The 17039-nt window shown below is 40.9% G+C and overlaps 1 protein-coding gene across 3 annotated transcripts in view; it reads right to left on the reverse strand.

Moving 5' to 3' along the window:
* The window catches only part of MBOAT1 (membrane bound O-acyltransferase domain containing 1), a 115414-nt gene that overhangs the window by 17260 nt on the left and 81115 nt on the right, over positions 1-17039 (reverse strand). For all 3 annotated transcript variants that reach the window (XR_004245735.2, XM_032141110.2, XM_058432339.1), the window contains exons 5-9: positions 13296-13351; positions 10824-10878; positions 8640-8823; positions 6533-6725; positions 267-370 (exon numbers count right to left, since the gene is read on the reverse strand). Coding sequence is in view for 2 of the 3 variants with exons in the window: in XM_032141110.2 (XP_031997001.1) it covers positions 267-370; positions 6533-6725; positions 8640-8823; positions 10824-10878; positions 13296-13351 (592 nt within the window). In the remaining variant the exon portion in view is untranslated. The remainder of the gene's footprint in view (positions 1-266; positions 371-6532; positions 6726-8639; positions 8824-10823; positions 10879-13295; positions 13352-17039) is intronic.

Below are 17039 nucleotides of genomic sequence, written 5' to 3' on the forward strand. Positions count from 1 at the left end.
TTCAGATGTTTTTGTGTCATTCTTCCTTGAACCATTAAAACTGTCAAGAAAGTAGATATCTTAAAAAAAAAAAAAAAAAAAAAAAAAAGACAGGAAAAAAACAATTCTGAGATGCCAAATGTCCAGGAGGCTGCTGAGCCTGGCAATCCCCTGACAGCAGCTTTTCTTCGGACACATGGATGAAGCATTCTGGCGATACGACACTCAAAGCAAACCATTTGCTTTCTTCACTATGGAAGTTGGACTTAAAAGCATTATACACTCACCTCAATTTTCCAGATGTTTAGGTTCGAAAGCAGATCCCAATGGAAATTCCCATTCTTATCCACTCCGCTGAACCCAAAGCCAGCTGCGTTATTCACTGCATCAGCTATGGTTTTTAAAGTAACACATTAGGATATGGAACAAGAGTCACATTGCTGCTTTTAAAAAACACTAAATATCTGTCTAGCTTCAAGATGGAGATACATGCAGTAGTGTCTTTGGAAAGGAACCCCAAAATGTAAAGGACCTGCTAACATTCTGAATCAGAAAAATATATTTGGCTGTTTGGTAACCTTGATTTTTATGCATTCATTGCCTTGCATTTAGGGAACACCTGCTAAGGTAAGAGGAAAAGAAGCTAGATGTCCATATAATGCAAAAATGAGAATAAACAAGAAACGAAGAACCAAAATGAATAAGTCAACAGTAGAATTTAGTGACCAACTTGACAGGAGGGGAGAAAAGAAAGGTGGTAAAAATAGATCTGAGTTCAAATACAGAGACAAGAAGAAACAAGGGACCCAGAAGAGGTCTCAGAGCCGTCACTAAAGATAGCAGGGCAGTACCTAAGAGGCAGTGCTAAATCAGGAGGAGAACGAGCTCCACAAGAGCGACTGGAGCTGCTCCTGGACACGTGAAGCATGACCTGACTGACGGCAGTGTATCAGTTGGAGCTGCCGAGATGGGGTTAATGAAAGTTTAGGTCCCAAGACAAAGGACAGAGCCAGAAATGTGACTCTGGGGCCAGCTGCAATGGAGGCCACATGTGGACAAAATCACCCAAGCCAGCCACCCATAAAGTCCCTTTAAAAGCTCCTGTTTCTATCTTTATCTTATGTCACTGAACTATAAGAGAATGTCCTCCTGCCGGGAATATTTCATCTCTATTCAATTCCTTAATGAACTCAACACACTTTTATTATGATGACCAAGAGGCTAATTGTCTCTTTCTACTTATTTTAAAATCTGTTAGAATATTTTCTAAGAAAAAATTAAAATGAACTAATCAAAATAATTAAGTGATAGCACTGTGAAATCCTAGATCTGGAGATCTTAGAGAAATCTTTCTTTTTCTATAAAAGTCCAACTCTAGATGGCCTTTGAAGAGCTGCTCTAAAGAAAAACAACCTGCCCTACGTCTGTCTCATTTATATTTGGCAGAGATGATGATTTAACACTGCTTATCTTATGCTTGGCTTCACTGTAAGATGATCTGGTTTCTTTTAGAAGAAAGCATGAAAGAGACCAAGTCCTTCTAAGTCATTCTCCCCTCGCCAACTGGACGGGAACCCAGTGGAGAAGAAAAAGACAAAGTGAGGGTGTGCCTGTAAGAAGTGGTTTTAAATGTGTGGGAACTAATTCATGAGTGACAGAGATCAACGACACTAAGGGCCTTGAGGTCTGTGTTGAGAACTAAAACCAGAGCCAGGCTGACCGTCACTGGGATCAGCATCACCACTTCTAAATTCCTTCTTCCACCTCCAGCCTCACTTCTGGCATAGCTGGTGAGACCTAAGAGAAGAGAATAATGATAACTATCTTTTCTGTGTGTGTGCGCGCGCGTGTGTGTGTGTGTGTGTGTGTGTGTGTGTTTTCAGTGCTTATTATCTTTCCAGGACTCTATATAATACTTTACAGGCAGTTCCTCATTTAATCTTCATAACAGTGTTGAGACAGAAGGTTAAGGATGGGCTCTGGGGGGAAATTGGACAGGTTTCTACCTCAACTCGGCAGCATACTACATACACGGGCCTGGGAGAAGAATCATCTAACTTCTAGAAACCTGCTCCCTTGAGCATAAAATGGATATAATAATGGTATTCATTTTAAAGTGCTGTTGAAAGGATTAAACAAAATTAAATATGTGTGCAGTGGATAGCTCAGTGCTGGCCCAAGTTAACACTCAAGAAAGGTTATTACTATTATTATTATTATTATGCTATTAAGGGGACTGAGGCTAGAGATATTAGGTAACCATTAAGATCATGTAACCTCTGGGAGGCCGAAGAGGGCAGATCACCTGAGGTCAGCAGTTTGAGACCAGCCTGGCCAACATGGTGAAACCTCATCTCTACTAAAAATACAAAACTTAGCTGGGTGTGGTGGTGGGCACTTGTAATCCCAGCTACTTGGGAGGCTGAGGCAGGAGAATCACTTGAACCCAGGGCGCGGAGGTTGCAATGAGCCAAGATTGCGCCATTGCACTCCAGCTGGGCAAGAAGAGCAAAACTCCGTCTAAAAAAATTAAAAAAAAAAAAAAACATGTAGTTTGTCAACAATGCCAGAGTCTCAATCCTAGAACTCGATTCCACAACCTGAGCAGGTAAGAGCCACACTGAAAGAGGAAAACGGTGAAAGGTTCCCAAGTACTGACTCTCAGAACTACACTGAGCCAGTTCGGAATCCCCACTCTCCCTAGCGATCCCACAGTCATTTATCCAAGCCTGGTTTTTGTCTCAGAGCAGTGACAGGCTCTAAGTTCACCAGTCCAAAAGCGGTTTTACTTGTACTATGCATGGCTCCAATCTATTATTACAGATACATTAATTTATACGCCCACCTGTTGGACTGTGTGGTCCTCAGAAAACAGCCTGGACTAAAGTTAAGTCTCACTAACTAGTACTAGTACTAAGTAGTAGGGAGAAAACAGCCAGGACCATACACTAAGTCCAAAAGAAATAGTCTGATTATTTGAATATAAACAGTATCTAGAGCTAGGCTAACACAGTGCAGCTCAGTGGAGACTCATCAAGAGGCCAGCTTTAAGGATTAAATTTATAATCATGTGTAATTAGTATATCAATTATATGTAAATGGTGTTTTAAAGAGAGCTGGAGAAAACAATTATTCAGTTAAGCAGTTTAAATATTCCCTGATACACTATTCATTGCTTCTTTATTGGTAAATAAGACAAAGGTTAATTTCAGACCAGCCCATGCAATCTAAACTATAACAAACTTCAAATTGAGGCCACACAAATTAATGAAGTGTTTCTACTGAAGCTACCCAAAAAAGATAAAGAAAAGGGAAGCATGGGAGGAGAAAAACAGCTAAGTCCACAGAGAAAGCTCTCCACAGGAAGGGGTACCTCTACATTGTACTGCAGATGTCTGGGAAACTCCCTGAAGGGTAGAAAGGTGCAGGTGCTGTCTGTTCCCATGACACTTCCCAGTCCAGGTCCCTCCTTGTCTTGGACTTTCCCTATGGGACAGAATGGCCTTTCTTTCCTCCTGAGATCAGGAGCTGATTTAGTCCAGAAGCTAGCCCTTAAGCCCTGGGATACAGAAAATGGGAGCAGGAGGATAGGAAAAGAAAAGAGAAAAGGAAGGTGGGTGAGGCAGCAGAAGATAGTAGGAGGGAATTAGATATATTCTCTCTCTCTCTGTCTCCTACACACACACACATACACACTCACTCAGATTAGAGGAAATTAAAACTATTAATTATTTGGCCAGGAACAGTGGCTCATGCCTGTAATCCCAGCACTTTGGGAGGCTGAGGCAGGTGAATCACCTGAGGTCAGGAGTTCAAGACCAGCCTGGCCAACATGGTGAAACCCCATCTCTACTAAAAATACAAAAATCAGCTGGGTGTGGTGGTAGGCACCTGTAATCCCAGCTACTTGGGAGGCTGAGGCAGGAGAATCGCTTGAACCCGGGAGGTGGAAGTTGCAGTGAGCCGAGACTGCACCATTGCACTCCCGCCTGGGTGACAAGAGCGAAACTCCATCTCAAAAAAAAAAAAAATTATTTCACATAGAAAAAATAAGCTCAATGATATAAGTAGGGTTCCAACCATAGCAGGTCTGATGCCTGCCTGCTAAAGAAGTCATCATTTGTTAACTGCAGAACAAGAAATAAGATAAAAGAAGACTACTGAACCGTCCCCAATGACCAGTCTGTATTCATCCTTTTCTCTTTATTCCTCTCACTGGGACACTGCTTGAAGAGTATTGCCTGGTGTCTGTATGTCTGTGCTCCCAACCATGCAACAATCTTGAAGGAGAGTCAACGTCCTACCTCTCGATTCCTCCTAGCACAGAATCTGGTACTCAACAAAAACTCCTTGAATTAAATTGAAAGTGTACAGAAACAAAATTTCCCTCACTGTAAATTTTACAAAAGCTCTAAGTCAGATCTCTCCAGCCAAATGTTATATAAATACAGCATTGGACTGAACTTATGCAGGAACATTTTGGCCCTTAAAAATAATTTGGACTGGGGGAGGAAGGAATGGGGAGTTATTCTTTACTGGGTACAGAGTTTCTGTTTGGGTGATGAAAAAGATCTAGAGATAGATGGTGGTGATAGTGGCACAGTATTGTGAGTGAACTTAATACCACTGAAGTATACCCTCAAAAATGAGTAAAATGGTAAATTTTATATGTATTTTGCCACAATGAAAAAAATTATTATTATTTTTTTTTGAGGCAGAGTCTTGCTCCATCACCCAGGCTGGAGTTCAGTGGTGTGATCTCGGCTTACAGCAACCTCCATCTCCCCAATTCAAGTGATTCTAGTGCCTCAGCCTACTGAGTAGGTGAGATTACAATAGCTGGGATTTTCCTACTAATTTTTTGTATTTTTAGTAGAGATGAGGTTTTGCCATGTTGGGCAGGCTGGTCTTGAACTCCTGGTCTGAAGTGATTCACCAGCCTCAGCCTCCCAAAGTGCTAGGATTACAGTCATGAGCCATTACACCTGGCCAAAAAAATAATAACTTTTATTTTTTATTTTTATTTATTTATTTTTGAGACAGAGTCTTGCTCTGTCACCCAGGCTGGAGTGTAGTGGCACAATCTCTGCTCACTGCAAGCTGCGCCTCCTGGGTTCACGCCATTCTCCTGCCTCAGCCTCCCGAGTAGCTGGGACTACAGGCGCCTGCCACCACACCCGGCTAATTTTTTTGTATTTTTAGTAGAGACAGGGTTTCACCGTGTTAGCCAGGATGGTCTCTATCTCCTGACCTTGTGATCCGCCCGCCTCGGCCTCCCAAAGTGCTGGGATTTTTTTTTAAAAAGTAATTTGGTACCTGCAAACTTTAATTGGAACTTAAAACTTGAAGGATGAACTGAGAGAGAAGAGGAACTCAAGCAATTAAGTGCTATTCCCTCATTTGTGAGATGTGGGCTGAACCCTCAGAAACCAAGTTTAATAATCTATTTTATTTAATAAGCCAAGTCACTGCTCACTGACATCAAGTGCAGGTCACTTGCAGCTAAGATGCCCAACTCCCATCCCTGAAAGGGTTCCAGTGTAACACAGACAGGGCTTCCATGCTTTATCAACACCCTTTCCCAGTCTCTAAGTACACAGATGGGTTTATAGCTCATGTTAGTAAAGCTTTATGCAACTGCAGTCTAAAATTGTTTGAAAGGAAAGAGATAAAAGCTTAAAATGGACCAAGTTATCATGAAGGAAAAAAAAAGGTGTGATAAAACCAAATGAAGTTGAACTTTCTACCTAAAAAAAAAAAAAAAAAAATCACTGAAGTCAGCTTCTTTCTAAGACATAAAAACCTAACAACACTTCCTTAAAGAAGTATAACCTAAATTACCATGTGTGTTGGTCAAATTAATTCAAGGTGCATCCTATATTACATAAAACACAGAAAAATTACAAGAAAGCCAGATCAAGGCTGGGCGCGGTGGCTCACGCCTGTAATCCCAGCACTTTGGGAGGCCAAGGTGGGCGGATCACGAGGTCAGGAGATCGAGACCATCCTGGCTAACACTGTGAAACCCTGTCTCCACTAAAAATACAAAAAAATTAGCTGGATGTGGTGGCGGACGCCTGTAGTCCCAGCTACTGGGAGGCTGAGGCAGGAGAATGGCATTAACCCAGGAGGTGGAGCTTGCAGTGAGCCAAGATCGTGCCACTGCACTCCAGCCCGGGTGACAGAGTGAGACTCCATGTCAAAAAAAAAAAAGAGAAAGCCAGATCATTCCAGAATTTCCCCTCAACTTTCCACTGCTTTACATGGCCAACTTTGATTGGTAGAAGGAGAAGCTTCCAAGTTTTGACATCTGTTAATAACATTGGGTTTAAACAACAGCCAGGGTGTTTTTCTCCTTATCATGGAGAACTGAGTTTATGGAGGGTGACAGAGAGGAGTGCTATGTTGGAATGTTAAAACTGACCCTGGCTCAACGGCCTCCCATTATGTGTTGAGCTTCTTTGATGAAGTGATCCAAAACGTCGTTCTGGCTAAGCCATTCAAGCAGTAGCATTTTTCCCTCATTCATTTATAGCTACTCCATCAAACTTACCTAATGTCCATGCAAAGTAATACTTGGGCTTTGAGGCTTGCATGACAACATATAAGTAGCAGAGTCGAGCCGGAAAGCTTGCTTTATGGACAAACCAGTCATCCACAAGGCAGGTGACAGGAAAGGTCTTCGTGAGCGTCAAAAACAAAAGGAGAGACACCAAGGTGATGCCCAACTTGTGTATCACAGCTCCCTGAAAATGGGGAAAAATCAGTGTCACTGTGCAGAAGGCTTAGGTAGGAAGAAAACAGCTTTGGCGTGGGCCTGTTAAGGACAACACTGCTCCAACAGCTGCCTGGCATTATTCCCCAGAAGGTGTGACAACAGGCATTCTTTCTCATGAGACAAATCTGACAATGGAGATTAGGTGCTATATTTAGATACAGACCATGCCTCTGACACTTGGGGGTTGAATGTATCTAGACTGGAAGAAAACCTCCATCAGCATATTCAATGAACAAAATGTAAGTACTTATATTATCCAAAACACAAGAGAAATGGATAACAGGGTGGCAAGTTTCCATCAAGAAAAACAAAAAACATTTGCACATTTGCCTTCTATTCCTGTGGCCAGCAGAGCCCAGGAAATGGGCTTGAATCACCAGTAGGGAAGACAGAGGCTCAGGTACAAAGGATTCTGAGCAAGTGATTGAATACCTGGGCCAGCCAGGACATGGGCAGGTAATGGGGAGCTCTAGAAAGCCTTCCAGGATGGTTTAGATGTAGTCTACTCTGGGGTTAATTATGTGCTGACTTTTCAAATTCCTCTGGACAGAGTGATTTTGCCCAGCTTCCCTGACATTTCAGGGAATGTCCTTCAACATTCAACAGAACTCTAGTCTCTGACTTCACACACAAAAAAGACTTTTATTGGTAATATGGGCATAGCAATAGCACTTCTCTCAGAGGGCACCTTGGGGTTTAAGTGAATGAGTATTTGCAAGGTCCTGTGAACAGTGCCTGGATCCCAGTTAAGTGCTTAGCACGCTCAGCCACAATTACAGCTATACCACTGATAGGCACCAGCTCATGGATCCCAGCCCTTTCCCAGCTGTATGTCTTGAACTAAAACACAACCGCACCACTTCACCTTATCTGTGCACAAAAATGCAAGCGTTTCCTTGGAGAGTGGCAGAAAGACTCTCTGATGACATTATCTTATAAATAAAAGCAAGAGAAGTGTGAAAACACTAAGGTGACAGATACTGCCTAGAAACGTGGTCACTTTGGTGTCTCTCACAGCCATGGTGACTTCACTCCTAGATCGTTTTGGTAAAGCAGATGAACTTGAGATACTTGACCAACCATAAAGTGCTGAGAACTGAACTATGTCAAAATATCTAAAAACTCATACCTAATTAATAAATCCCTTAAGTTTTCAAATACTTAACTCATATTCTTTGCCAAGGCGTTAGCACTTTCAAAATATTTAACTTGAATTATCCTCATTTCCTTCCTTTTCCAATTTTCACCACTCCTTTCATTAATTACAAATGTCCCTCAAATATAGGATATTTGATCTGAATAAATTTAGCGTATTTGTAAAGTTCAATGAGTTATCCTAATATTGACTAATTAGAGATTGATAAAATTCAGGCTAAATTTTAAAATACTATTTCAAAAAGTCATCTTAAATTTTCTCAAGGTCAACATAAGCAAGCTTTGGGCATGCCAAGGTAAAACTGGTTTCCCTTGCAATAAGTGGGCTCTACAAGAAAAACACAGTAATTCCAGTTCTGTGGTCCCCCCATCACCTTCTATGACATATTATCTTTTGCCTATACTTGAATTTCAACTCATAAGGGCAAAACACCCATAGTATTCAAACATGTTAACTCCACAGTGCTGGGCACCTTGTATGCACTAAATATTGACTGATGAACTGATTGCTTTCATTTTCCTAGCCAATGAGCTTCTCAGTAAAATAAACACCCATTGCTGCAAAATAGAACTGCTGCAAATAAGTAACTATACTGGTATTTTAAATAAATGAGAAAAGTTATTGGCCAAGCTTTCTGGTAAACTGTTTGGCTTCTTAATTAGAACCATTATTAGAGAGAGTCAACCCTCGCAGCAAAACCCTATTCTCTAGACACTAAAAACTTACTGTGGGAGAAGGTTCTGGCAAGCTGTGGAAACCTTTTTGCTTCCAGTTCACCTCCAGCAACTTCATGTGTATATGCTTCCCCTCAATGAAGGCTACATAGTCCTTGAAATTGTTACAAGGACCAGCTATGACACTCATGAAATTGAGAAGGTAACTTAAGTATTCCAAAAAAGAGGGTTTCACTCTGTGAAAATAAAGTAAATAAATTGAAAAGTCTTCAGTCTTTGCTTTTTCTTCAGAATCTGTAAATAAGCAAACACAAATGTTATCTCTGTAGATTCGATACATGACATGACCTTTCCTTGTTTTGTTTCTATAAAGTCAGCCGAGGAGAAATCTTGCGGAAAGGAAAGGTTAAAGAAGCAGGTGGCTCACAGCAGGCGCAGAACTCCATGCTGCCCTCTGCTGGCCGGACACAGCTGTAGGCACTCAGAGCCGGGCGAGGGCAAGTGCAACTCAGGCTGGGAAATGTCCTTATCTCATCAACCTTCCCTGTCTACAGGACAAAACGAAGGCAATAAACATAAAGCAGGGCGGAACCTGACCTAATGTTAGCGGATCGAGATGCTTCCAAATGGGAAAACTCCCTCCCGATTGCCAACATAAATACAAAACAAATGATGGGTGGAACCAGTTTCCACTGAAAGAGGCCACGCAGAAGAGCCGCAGTAGCAGCCTGTTGTCTGCTTTGGCAACCAGGCCTGAGTTCCTGAGTAACAGACCAGGGTAGTGGAGGGAAAAAAGTCTGTAGAGAACTGTTCTGTGTGGTGCTTGAATGGCATTTTGGAAGGCCTGTTCCAGCAAGATAGAATAAAGACTCCCTGAAATGTCATTGCTAACCAGTCGCTGGAATTATCCCCTATAGCAGGGGTCCCCAACCCCTGGGACTCAGACTGGTATTGGTCTGTGGCCTGTTAGGAACTGGGCCAACAGCAGCAAGTGAGCGGCATGTGAGCAAACAAAGCTTCATCTGTATTTACAGCCTCTCCCCATCACTCACATTACCGCGTGAGCTCCGCCTAATGTCGGATCTGCAGCGGCATTAGATTCTCATAGGAGTGCAAACCCTATGGTGAACCGTGCATGCCAGGGATGTAGGCTGCACACTCCTTGTAAGAATCTAATGACTGATGATCTGTCACTGTCCCCCATCACCCCCAGATGGGACCACCTAGTTGCAGTAAAACAAGCTCAGGGCTCTCACGGATTCTACATTATGGTGAGTTGTATAATTATTTCATTATATGTTGCAATGTAATAACAATATAAAGTACACAATAAAATGTAAGGCCCTTCTGAAACCATCCCCCCCACCACCACCCGCAACCCTGGGTCAGTGGAAAAACTGTCTTCAACTAAACTGGTCCCAAACAGGTTGGAGACTACTGCCCTACAGCATTTACACCTCCATTGTCCTTAGGAAAGGGCTGATTCATTAGAATCTTTCAATAGTGCTCCACTGCTTCCAAGTCCTAATTCTTTAATGCAGGAATGAAGAAGTCAATCTCCCCTACCACCTGGAACCTTCCTCAGTTATGCCAGTTGTCCCTGCTTCTGTCTAGCAGGAACCCCCCGCCCCTCCACCATGGCTGCACCCGATGTGCTACCCCACATGCCATCTTTACTCTCAGATCAAAGTTATTCCCCTCCCACTTCATCTCCAACACTCCCCCTTCCTACTTCACATCAACACTGGCAAAGCCACCTGCAGCCCTCCTCCTGTATTTAACTCAGCTATACTCACCTCTCCTGTCCTACTTCCTATCTTTTTTCAGAGTGGCATTTAATCACACTGACATTGATCATTCACTATTCTTTAGGACCCCCAAGACACATGCCCAGTAAGAATACTTCCGGAGTAAACATAACAACCCCAGGGAAGGACAGCCTTGCAGAGGTACAGTTCTATTTATTCTTTGACCTAACGATTCTACTTCTGAGACTCTATCCTACAGTTCTACCCTAACACATTTCAAAATGACCTAGTACAAGGTTATTCATCACTTAATCACTTGTAAAAAACAAAGACTGGTAACAATGCACATGTTCATCAATAGCAGATTCATAAAATAAACGATATTATATCCATAGAACAGAATTAATGTGCAGATATTTTTAAATGAGGAAAATCTCTAGATACTGATACGCAAAGGGCATGTTAATATATCGTTACACTTCACTTACTTGATAGCAAGTCGATGTTGTTCAGCAGAAAGGTCTTCAGCTCTTCGACCTAATCCTATGAAAAAGAAAAGAGTTTAGAAATAAGATGTTTGAAGTGAATTAGATGACAAATTATAAAAGGGTCTTATCAAAGTCATTTGAACAAGGTAATCTTTGTTTGCTTCATAAATCATAAAGAGTTCCTGTTTTTCGTTTTTTTTAATGCCCTGGACCAAAAGAGCTACCCATAAGTACATGTGTGAGAAGCAAAGTCTCTGCAGGTTCACATGGAAAGGGAAGGATTCAAAGGTTTCTCCTACTTAAACCGCACAGTACGACATGGATCCCAGAGAACCCTCCCCATCTGGTGCATCTGGGAGTTCCTTGCCACTTTGTATATGTCTTCCCTGATACATCAGAGAGAGCATGTTGCCTTTCACAGGCTGCCACAGCTTAAATACCTCCCTGGTTGCACTAGATGCAGACACCTACTACAAGCTGAGAGCCTGGTTGTGGTACATAATGGAAAAACAAAGAGGAGACTTTCCTCTTCCAAAAAAATAAAAAATAAATGGGGGAAATGTAATCTTGATTGTGGGAAAATTACAAAGAAATTATCACAGTTTTCTTCTTTTTATCATTCGTCCGTATCAGAAAAACTCCCAACCAAGTCACATCCATGTTTTCTGTGAAATGTACACACTGACTTAGAGTCAAAGAAGCTGAAGTATTATCTTAAAAGCAATATGTCAACTCTAAAACTGTATATTCAGCTACGGCTGAGTAGGGTGATCAACCATGAAGGCAATTCCACATCATGCCTAAGAGGAGGCAGAATATTTCTGGAATTTACTCGTTCCTCCCACACACCAGGAAAAAAAAAAAAAAAAAAAAGGCAAGTAAACATTTTGCTGCATTTAAGGGATGTTCCAGGAAATATGGTAAACTGAGAATGCTTTAAAAAGCAAATTTAGGCAACGAGGCTGCTTAAAAAGAAGAAAGAAGCAGTGTTTTTAAAAACTCATTTTATAAGATCTCATCAAATAGTAATCTCTGGCAATCCTAGAAATTAAACTGATTTTAACTATTGATTTCAGTTGCTAATGTCTATAACTACTATCAAGGGGACTTTCCAGCTACAAATAGAGTGACTAACTCACCGTGCTTTGCTCAGGACTCTCTGATTTTGGCACTGAAAGTCACATCTTGTGAAACCTTTTAGTACTGGGCAAATCAGGACAGTTGTTTATCCTAGAAAGACTCCATCCTTGGTATAAAACTACCTGGTTCTCTACAGAATGACTAAATTACCAAGTATGAACTAGGGATACACTGGGTCAAATGAAATTAAATCAGTTCACAAGCTTTAAGGAAAAATAAGGAAGCTAGCTGTCAGAGATAAATTTCAACCTGTCAACATTTTTAAAAAAGTCAATAGTCAAAAAGTGCTTGTTAGAGCAGTACAAATCCACAGAATATACTTTTACTAATTGCACCTGGCCTCTCTAAAGCCCATATTGAAATCTTCCGCCCAGCTGAAATAATCTTCCTCCTTTTCTTGGAACCCAGTTTGAACAATGTAAATCACTTTCTGGCCATTTTTAGGCAGTGCCTGAGTGAAGAAAATGTTCAGTTTTATACAAACAGAAGATTCTTCCTTTTCCCAGCTTTTTTTGTTGTTGTTGTTGTTGTTGTTGTTATTGTGATGGAGTCTCACTCTGTCACCCAGGCTGGAGTGCAGTGGCGCGATCTCGGCTCACTGCAACCTCTGCCTCCCGGGTTCAAGCGATTCTCCTGCCTCAGCCTCCTAAGTAGCTGGGATTACAGGCACGTGCCACCATGCCTAGCTAATTTTTGTATTTTTAGTAGAGACGGGGTTTCATCATGTTGGTCAGGCTGATCTCGAACTACTGACCTTGTGATCCGCCCACCTTGGCCTCCCAAAGTGCTGGGATTACAGGCGTGAGCCACTGTGCCTGGCCCTTTTCTCAGCTTTTTATAGGGAATTATCATTAGATAATTTTCCAAGCAAAAAAAAAACAACAAAAAAAAACACAAAAAAACAAAAACAAAAAAACCAACCTAGCATTTAAAAATGATTAACCAGCCAATACTATTTAATCTTTCATTAGCTTCTGAGCTTCTCAGAGATTAAACCAAAGCAAAAAGGATGTCATTTCAACAGATTTGAAAACAAAGGTCAGAGAGTGTCACAAATTAACTTAAATTTAAAACATTGTAAGGATAAACAGAAAACACAGAGTTCTCGGTACAAATACATCAGCAAATTTAGACTGCTGATTCCACAGGAAAATGGTGAATCACGCCTGGAAAAGTGAAAGGCTATGATTGACGAGGCCTGGAAATTTTGAACAAGACAAAGCAAGATCTGCCAGCATTTGTCCAAACTTTGGACAGTGTACATAGTATAAAAAGAAGCGCTCTGCATGTCAGGCTCACTCTGAGAACCAAAAGGAAGGTTGCTATTCTCACCATCATGAACTTGGAATGCCAAGGTTGTGATCTTTTGAGTGACAATCATCAGAGGCCTGGAAGGAAGATAGAAAATAATCAAGATTGGCAAGAAGGCCATTGATGTGGTCTGGCTGTGCCCCCACCCAAATCTCATCTTGAATTGTAGTTCCCATAATCCCCACATGTTGTGGAAGGGACCCAGTGGGAAGTAATTGAATCATGAGGGCAGTTACCTCATGCTGTACTCATGATAGTGAGTGAGTTCTCACAAGACCTGATGGTTTTATAAGGGGCTTCCCCCTCTCCCTTCACTCTGCAGTTCTCCTTGCTGCTGCCATGTGAAGAAAGCCATGTTTGCTTCTCCTTCTGCCGTGATTGTAAGTTTCCTGAGGCCTCTCCAGCCGTGAGGAACTGTGATTCAATTAAACCTCTTTCCTTTATAAATTACCCAGTCTTGGGTATGTCTTTGTTAGCAGCATGAGAACAGACTAATATAGCCGTTGGAAAGAAACTTTTATTGTATTTCTCCAGATGGTGGTTTTTTCATGTCAAAGCTTATTAAACAAAATACAAAAATAATGAATTTGAAATAAACCATTTTTATTTCCCTTCGAAATCACTTTACATAGGTAGCTATAACAACACTGAGTAACAAGATCACATTAGACACTCTTGTGCCATTACTTGGTGTGGCTACTGGACCAGCACCATCAGCATGCCCAGGAGCTAGTTGGAAATGCAGACTCCATTCCAGACCTAGAAAATGAGAATCTGCATTTTTTTTTTCACTCTGTTGCCCAGGGTGGAGTGCAGTGGCATAAACATGGCTCACTGTGGCCTCGACCTCCTGGGCTCAAGCAATCCTCCCACCTCAGCCTCCCAAGTAGTTGGGATTACAGGTATGTACCATCGTGCCTGGCTAATTTTTGTATTTTCTGTAGAGACTGGGTCTTACTGTGTTGCCCAGGCTGGTCTTGAACACGAGCTCAAGTGATCCTCCCACATGAGCCTCCAAAAGTGCTGGGATTACAGGCGTCAGCAACCATGCCCACCTAAGAATCTGCATTTTAACAAGATTGCCAGGGAATTCACTCGTTAAAACGTGAGAAGAGCTGGTTTGGGAGATACCTAATCCAGTGCCTGATTCCACCTGGATAGACAGGTACACGGGCTCCTTCATCTAAAAATGCTCTACTATGCTTTGTTCTATAAAAGGCAATTCTTCCATACACACAAAGTAGAAGATACATTTGTAAAATGCAGCTGCCTGTAAATAAACCATTTATTGGCCAACAATAATACCAACTTTAATTTGGAAAAGGCCATCAAATAAAAACTTGCCTGAGAAGTGGCACCAGTGTCAACAAGGCTGCCAAAGTATCTTAATGAGGGGAAGAAGAGTCTTTTTAACAAATGGTATTGGGACAATGAGATGTACACATGAAAGAACAGAAAAATCAATTCAAAATGGATCAAAGACCTAGATCTAAGAGCTAAAACAACATAACCCTTAGAAGAAAACTTAAGTGTAAATCTTTGTGACCTCAGGTTAGGCAGTGGTTTCCAAAAGCACAAACAATAAAAGAAAAAACAGATTAAATGAATATCATTAGAATTTAAATGTTTGTGCTTCGAAGGACACACACCACCCAAGAAAGTGAAAAGATATTTCAAGGAATGCAAGAAAATATTTGCAAACCATGTATCTGACAAGGGACTTTACTAGACTATATAAAAACACTCTTACAACTCAATAATACAAACCACTTTTAGGCCACATCTGACGTTGTCAACGACACTCATCCACTTCTCTATGAGTCTATTTTCTTGTCTCATTCCTCTCATCCTAATTCCCATTTTCCACCTCTTGAAAATAATGAGGATATATTTTAAACTATAAATATATGTAAATAAGATAAACTCTTTTGAAGAAAGTATCAACAAATACCCTTTGAAATCTTAACCACAATTACCCATATTTATATCTTATTTGCAATATCTTTATATCTTAAAGCCCAATGGCCAGTGTTCATTATTTGAAACAAGATTGCTAATGTTGTACATGAGGCTGAGAGAGGGAAAGAGAATTTGGCTGTGAAAGAAGAGAAGGAAGGTCATTTGCTCCACCAGATCTGGTGAGGCAAGTGTAGCAAGATGTACTCACAGATGACACCCATTTACACCATGCTCTTTTATACTGAAAACAAAATTGCTCTTGCAGAAGCATGAGGTTTTGGTCCTAGTAATAAGGGCGACATTAAAGCTTTTTTAGACCAGACTGTAACTAACCCTCCTGACAACAAGACTTCTGACCCACAACACGCAACACATAAAGAGGGCTATTTTTCTTGAAAGAGATTCACTCTAAGCATCACACTCAAGGTAGTTTCCAAACACGCCCTTCAAAGCACAAGAGTTTTCTTTCCAAAGACTTTTTGTCTTATTTTGCTCTTTCTGAATGACAAAAAAACCCTCTAGGAACCAGCCTTCCTTATACAAAGCCCAGTGTGCCAACCATGCTATTTGCAAACCAAGTAAGTTCCTATGTTCAATTGATAAAGAGATAAGATATGTCATGGTATTAGCCTACCTTTCTGTCTCTGTAGAAAGAGAACATTTGTTTTCCTCTATCTGGGGTTAGACCTAATGTATTCCATGATTGGGTGGCACACGTTAAGCAAAACATTTAGTAGCCTGATATTTACATGTGCTGTGGCCATAGAATGTACCTCTCAGATCTGGTGCTGTGGGAGTGAGCTGGCCCCATTGCTGCGATTTTACCCATGATCACACTGATGCCATGCCTCCCTCGGGCTGCTCCCAGCTATGACTGAGTGCAGTAGGGACACTTAGGCAGGCCCCTCCCTACAAACTGTGATCCTCATCTGTCCAAGAATTTTATCTCACTCAAGGACTCTCTACTGAATTTGCCAAAACTGTCTTAGAACTGCACTCCAATCCAAGACCTTTTTTCTTCTCTTCCTTCCCTTTTTCCTTCTCAGGCAAACCTGCATTTCAATCTGTTGGCTTTTCCAGTCTCATCCATTTCCCTCTCCAATTTCCCTAGCAGGCATTTCACCAAACAAATATCTTACATGCCTGTTTCCAACTTGGCATCTGCTTTTCAGAGAACCCAGACAAATGCAATACATAATACTGAATAGCTAGAGCAAAGTCAATAAATACTAATTATTCAATATAAAATCTGTACCATTGGGTCTATGTAAAAGCCATACTGTCATTCCTCAGAAAAGATGTCCTTTTTATAGAAAAAAAATTAGAAGCTATGGGTAAAATGTTGTCACACATCATCTAGACCATACTTTCAACAATATATTGCTTCCATTTTAAATATCTAAAGAAGTTAATTTAAATATTTAAATTTAACAATCTAAATAAAAAGAAACAACTCACATATTCACATATGACAGTGAGTTTGTAAAACACGATGAACTAGTAACTTGTAAAAAAGCTGATCTAAAAGCAACTAAAAGGAAAAGGAGTTTAGAATCTTCCTACATACTTACTTTTGTGCAGTGCAAGGAAAAGCACCATACTGTCTTTCTCAAAACAAGTTCTCTCTGAACACTTTTTAATTTGATGAATTTATTTAAACTTATGGACAGATCTGATATGAAAATTTACTTTGTCCAAGTTACTAAGACTCGAGAATCAAATCCTTAGAGTTACTGACTTAAGATAAAACTTAAGTATCATCTATGTCATACTTCAATCAAATCATAAAACAATCCTGAACACACT

This window comes from Hylobates moloch, unplaced genomic scaffold, assembly GCF_009828535.3.
Source record: "Hylobates moloch isolate HMO894 unplaced genomic scaffold, HMol_V3 SCAFFOLD_20, whole genome shotgun sequence".
Classification (NCBI taxonomy): domain Eukaryota; kingdom Metazoa; phylum Chordata; class Mammalia; order Primates; family Hylobatidae; genus Hylobates; species Hylobates moloch.